General features: G+C 37.2%; 1 protein-coding gene across 1 annotated transcript; it reads left to right on the top strand.

Moving 5' to 3' along the window:
- The first annotated feature begins 2,350 nt into the window (after positions 1-2,350).
- Positions 2,351-4,241, top strand: LOC123799532 (follitropin subunit beta). The gene is made up of 2 exons (XM_045808674.1): positions 2,351-2,509; positions 4,011-4,241. The coding sequence occupies exons 1-2, from the start codon at positions 2,351-2,353 to the stop codon at positions 4,239-4,241; spliced, it is 390 nt and encodes a 129-aa protein (XP_045664630.1).
- The last annotated feature ends 2,203 nt before the right edge of the window (positions 4,242-6,444 follow it).

A 6,444-nucleotide genomic window follows, 5' to 3' on the forward strand; every position in this document is an offset into this window, starting at 1 on the left:
CCTGTCAGCAGCATTTAGCACAGCTCTCACTCCTTGATGTTCTCTCTTAGCTTCTGGGACACCACATTCTCTCCATTCCTCTCTTTCCTCAGTGGCCCTTCTCAGGAAGGAAGCAAAAAAAACGCTTCATCTTATCCTTGACCTCTTAATATTGGAGTACACCAGGTTCAACTTGGTCCTTCCATCTTTATTTATACCCACTCCCTTGGTAAAGTCTTTATAGGCTCATGTTGACGACACCCAAATTTATAACTTCAGCCAATATATTTCTCCCAAAATTTAGATTCAGCATTCTACTTAGAGGTCTTAAAGACACCTCAATCTCAACATGTCTATATGGAACTCCTCATCTTTGCTTAAAACTTACTACATTGACAGCCTTCCCATTTCAGTTGATAGCAAGTTTATCCTTCAAGTTGCTCGGGCCAGACTCTTCAGTCATTCTTGACTCTTTTCTTTCTCTCATGCTCAACATTCATCCATCAGAAAATTCTGTTGGCTCTTCTTTCAACATATATCCAGAATCAATTTTATGTCCCCTTACCTCCATTGCTACCACACTAGTCTGAACAAATATTTCTCACCTGGGTTGCTGCAGTAGCATCTAATAGGTCTTCTGATTTCTATATTTCTTCCTCTACATTAGCAAAAGAGCAGCTGAAGGGATCCTTTTAGACCTAAATCAAATCATGTCACACCTCTACTCAAAATCCTGCAATTTGTCCCCTCTCACAGACAGCAAAAACCAAGGTCCTACATGATTTGACTCCTATTATATCTTTGACATCATATCCCCTAATATTTCTATCATTGTTCCTTTCCACCAGCCACACTGTTTAACTAATAAATATCTGTTAAGCAAATCAATCCCAGTTTCCAAGGAGCTCATACTCTACTGGGAGAAACAGAGGTATATTAATGATTGCAAAGAGAAGCTCTCCTCTATCTCCCATTCTAAATTCTGGCAGATGAGTGTTGAAGATTGAGAAATTTGCCAGGGATGGGAGCAATGCTGGAGAACACAGGTAAGAAACAAACACATTTCAGGCAAGACAAACACTGCATATGCAAAGATCTGGAGAAACGAATTACCAGAACATTTAGAGAATTACAAGTAGAGCATCAAAGAATAATATTCGAGATTAGGGGAACTGGATGTGGGAAGTAAAGAGAAATATAGTTTATACTTTAGATAGGAGTCAGAACATGAAAGACTTTCCATTTGTTTGTTTCTTCCCTTACAGATTTCAAGCCGCTCTCAGAGCAATTTATTAACCACATCTTTTTGATGCACTCCCTCAGCAGGGCTAAAGCAATACTTGGAAAGGATTCTGAATTCCCGGAGTTAAAGATACAAAAGAAAAACCTAGAGTCACATTTAATTTGACAAGGTAAAGGAGTGGGTGTGCAACTATATCAAATTTAATTTGTACAAAATCATCATCTCTGGTAACATTATTTTTCTTGATCAACTGCGTTTAGACTACCTTAGGAAGGCTTGATCTCCCTGTCTACCTAAACACTGATTCACTTACAGCAAGCTTCAGGCTAACATTGGTCTTATTAATACCCAACAAATCCACAGGGTGTTAGTTGCACATGATTTTGTATAAAAGGTGAACTGAGACTTGACTCCGTATACAGCTTTCCTCAGATAAGGCAGCCAACCAAAGGTGAGACTTGGCATCTACAGTTAACAAGTGGTGACAGTTACTTTTGAAATGATAGGTTTTTCAGGATCTGGAGAACAAATCTAGACCTTTTTCAACTACTGTTGTGTAGACAATTTATACTTGTCAACCTGGCTTCTTAAATATGGTTAATATACTGGTCACTATTAGCAAGCAACTGAACTTTATATAGACAATTCACCTGGCCTCTTGAAATAGTCTTATTTTAACCAAAGGTGAGCAAAAGCAAATGATAATATTTATGAGATGCTAAAACTGATGAACCAATTTTATAGTATAGAATTTTATTTTTAAACAAAAATAGTCTTTAAAATTTTAATGAAGGGACAAATATGATTATCACAATTATCATCCTCAGAATAATCACTTAAATACTCTGATCTTTAAACACTGCTCTGCTTAAATCATTATTTTGGAGTTTTGATCTGCAATATGGGTCTACTTGACAAAAAAAAATGAAGGAGAAGGAGTATAAGAAGAAATGTTTGTTCATAAAAGAAGTAAGGCAAGGGAAAAGGAAGGAAAAAATTGCTGGAGCAAAATGCGCCTGGGGAGAATGGACAAATCAATTATTTTTGCTTTGTTCAACTTACATGATTATAATTCTTTGGGGTTTTTTGGTTTCTCATGAGCCTTAATTGTTTGCTTTCTAGCCCAGGATGAAGTCAGTCCAGTTTTGCTTCCTTTTCTGTTGCTGGAGAGCAATCTGCTGCAAGAGCTGTGAGCTGACCAACATCACCATCACAGTGGAAAAGGAGGAATGTCGCTTCTGCATAAACATCAATACCACGTGGTGTGCCGGCTACTGCTACACCCGGGTAGGAACTCTGCTTTGCTGGAAGTGAGGGTGCTAAGTGTCTGTCCAAGGCAGGCTTCATTAATTACCACTTTATGAATATTTTAACTTTCCCAAGTAATAGCCATGAGTCCCTTAGTCAATACTGTCTGTGTTATGATTGGGGTTAAATACCATGATATCAGTTAGATGTTTGAGCTTGGATTTGATTAGGATAAATCTAGCAAAGCGTCAGATTTGATGTGATCAACTTGGTAATATGCCAACTCTGCACTTCCAAAAAAAAAAAGTAGTGCTATGGTAGATTTTACATATAGAGAGATAAACATGTAAACATACATATATTTATTAATAGAAGATCTACCATATTCCCCAAAAGCCATTTTCTGTAATTGAAGCCATATCTTTGCAACAGAGGTAGTATTAAAATATGTTTCCAAGCCACATAAAAACACAAACATATTATTAAAATTGTCTTATTTGTCCACCTGATTACAAATGGCAACAAGCAGCCTCAGAACACAATCTATACTTGTAGACTATTAGAACCGAAGTGAATCAGCAAACCTACTCACTTCTTCACGCCATTGAGAAAACCAAGGCACAGAAGCATAAAACCACTAGTTTGTTTTCACACAGCTTCCTTGCATTAATCCAAGTAAAGAGTTTCTACTTTGTTTTACTTTTTTCTCCTATAACACCTGGTTGTCTATGCAAATTTTCATTCTATAAACTGAAATTGAAAGTAACAACTTTTTAATGAAATATATTTTATTGGGTGGTAAATGAGTTCGATCAACAGACCTGATAGCATGATATTGAAATAAATTAAACAGCAATGCCAATTTCTTCCCTTGGTGCAAATAATTTTACTAGAAACTGTTGGAACAAACCTGTTCTGCCTGGATTAAAAGTTCTCATATGCAAACTGTGTATACTTTGAAACTGAGAGCCCTGCAAAATATACAGCATTTAAGGGGAGGAAATGTCTACAAGACAGTGGAATATTTAAAATTTTCCATGTGACTTCATAGTCATGTTAAGCTAAGCACTGACATTTCCTCTTATGTCTTTGGGCTTTTTATAAACACACAGGGACAATGTATTTGGAAACATTTTCTGAGAAATTGAACTTCAGTGTTTTCTGGTTCATGTTGTCATTAACATAGCTTTTGACTAAGTACAAAAATCAACTTAAAATTTCTATTATAGTTCTATTTCATCATTTTTCTATGTTGAAATTTAAAGTTTCCCTATAGTTTGAGAAATATTTAAGATTTGATATAGACATAAGGAGTAGGAAAAGAATGACATATATTCTGTAAGATTTCCAGAACCAAGAAATGTGGTATAGCATATAGGACATTTATGAGAGCATATTTCCGTGTTTAGGAATTCCTTAAGTGAGCTTTATTGGGTAAATGCTAGAGCAAGCAGTATTAAATTCCTGTCTCATTTTGATTATGCTAAATAGTAATTTCCAGAGTATTTTAGTCTAACTCTCTCCTTTTTAAACTCCACAGGATCTAGTGTACAAAGACCCAGCCAGGCCCAACATCCAGAAAATATGTACCTTCAAAGAGCTGGTGTACGAGACCGTGAAAGTGCCTGGCTGTGCTCATCAGGCAGATTCCCTATATACATATCCAGTAGCCACTGAATGTCATTGTGGCAAGTGTGACAGTGACAGCACTGACTGCACCGTGCGAGGCTTGGGGCCCAGCTACTGCTCCTTCAATGAAATGAAAGAATAAAGAGCAATGGATATTTCAGGTGACCTACACTTGTCCTGAAGGACCAAGATATCCAAGAAGTCTGTGTGTGTACATGTGCCCAGGCTGCTAACCACTGGGGGCCAGGGATCATAAGACCCCTGATCTCTGCTCTCTGGGCAGAGGAGGAGCTCCAGGAGTTAATTCTGGGGCCAGGATCCTGTCACCACTCAATGCTGTATGCCTAGGTCTGGTTCCATACATTTTATTCAGTCTTACTTAACTTACAGACATGTGGGTGCTTTCCTACCTAAAAATCTTAGAAATCCTCTCAGGCAATCCCTTACTCTTAGAAATAGTGCTACCTAGGCCCAGGGGGAGGAAATGAGATGGGAATGGGTCAGAGTACTAAATACGGCATTTTCTTTTAGACCCTCGAGCCCTCAAGAGCAGAGCCAGCATCTTCATGATTGTAGTCTCAATGCCTAGCATCACATCTGAAATTTAGTGATAAAGTCAACAATGGTTTCCTTAAGGAAAGTAAAATCAGAAAGGTAAAGGTGGGAAACACTAAAAGAGGATGTTTGAGGCTGACTGATGAAACTGCCCTCATCATGGAAGTCCATGGAAGTAGGGGCATTAGCTCCACCTCACCTCTCTTCCTGTGTCACATGGAGTATTGAGATAGGCTTCATCTTGCTGAACTGCTCAGTGCATATGGGGGTTACCAGAGCTCAGAATTTCTAAGCTATTACTACCAAGTCCTTTAGTTAAGGGCAAAAACAAGAAATGTTAATATGGGCTAATTTGCCCAGGCCCACATCTATTTCATCATTTAAACAAATTGAACACATACTATCAGGTTCCTGCAAAACTCCCTTTGGGAAGTAAGAAAGGAAAAAAAAAAAACAAAAACCAAAAACTATTATCATCCTGCCTTCCAGGCTGGGATCCACTCCCTTGGAGAGAGGTGGATTTTAAAGTAGATTTGAAAGCAATTTTGTCAACTTAGTAAGTACATTTACCTTGTCTACAAATACATTTGTGTAAAGAAATAGCTTTTTTAGAAAGAATTAGTGGGGTGTGGAAAACTGCCTGTTTTCTAGAATCCTCTGTGTATCAGTCTTTTCTTTTGTCTATCCATGTTCTCCTAAATCCATATTCTCCTAAAACTATTTCATGAGTTGATTTCTTTTCAAGGTGTTACCTCTCTTAGTTATGTACTTGTTTCACACTCATATTGTTTAATTTATTTAAACCTCATTTTTTAAAATAAATATGCTAGCCAGAATCATAGGTTTAGATTTTTCATGTATAAGCAAATGACTAAAATATGAGTTATGTTTATAATATTAGTATAAAGAATATTAAAAATAGTTCCTTGTTCTTCTATAATATTTACTTGTCCTCACCTCTGGAAATATTAAAATTAATTTGTTGCATTTCTAAAAATGTTTATTTATATTTCCTGTCATTTTTTGAAGTCAGTTTCTGATGGAATGGGGGGGAAAAGGCAAAGAGAGAATCACAGTGGGTGGGGACACTGGAGATACTCTAGTTCATTTCTTGAATTTTGGAAATGGAAAAATTGAAGTCTAAGGAAATCAATTGACCCACCCAAGAACTCAAAGACCATTCATGGCAGAACCAGGATTAGAACCCTGGCCTCCTGGCTCTTGGCCAGCTCTCCTGTGACTACTCTGCCAGAGTAAGTCATTTTGGCAAAGATTGAAGCAAAGTTGTATGTTATCATAATCAAGCTATGCCCATTCAAATCTGGTACTGACTGTGGCTTATAGTTAAATTCTCCACAATATTTTGACACACTGAGATTAGGGCCATATTAACAAAGCTTAATAAGAGCTTTAAATTATAACATAGTGTTTTCCTTCTCCCCGTACTTTTGGAAATCAAATAAGTGCCTTCCCATTAGAGATAGGATAAGCCAATGGCTCCAGAGTTAACTTGTTTTAATCACCTTGTCCAGATGTAGCATCTTAAACAAGTTACTTAAATTCTCTGGATCTCAGTTTCCTCAGCTGTAAAATGAGGATAATAATATTATTTACCTCAGAGGGTTGTATGGATGATAGAACAGGCAGTGCCTGGCACATAGCAATTCCTCAGCTGTTATGCCTTGAGAGAGACAAGAGGACATCAAGATAGTAAGTCAGACTTAAGTAAAACAACAGCTTAGACTCTTTCTAATAATATTAGGCAAGCTATTTAACCACTCTGGGCATCA

The sequence above is a fragment of the Ursus americanus genome, chromosome 24 (assembly GCF_024610735.1).
Source record: "Ursus americanus isolate L20-20 chromosome 24, mUrsAme1.1.p, whole genome shotgun sequence".
In the NCBI taxonomy this organism is placed as follows: domain Eukaryota; kingdom Metazoa; phylum Chordata; class Mammalia; order Carnivora; family Ursidae; genus Ursus; species Ursus americanus.

What these genes read in the sequence shown, in the direction of transcription:
- LOC123799532 (XM_045808674.1), top strand. Translation starts at nt 2,351, where the DNA reads ATGAAGTCAGTCCAGTTTTGCTTCCTTTTCTGTTGCTGGAGAGCAATC. An exon ending in CCGGCTACTGCTACACCCGG is followed by an intron (nt 2,510 to 4,010) that starts GTAGGAACTCTG and finishes TAAACTCCACAG; the next exon opens with GATCTAGTGTACAAAGACCC.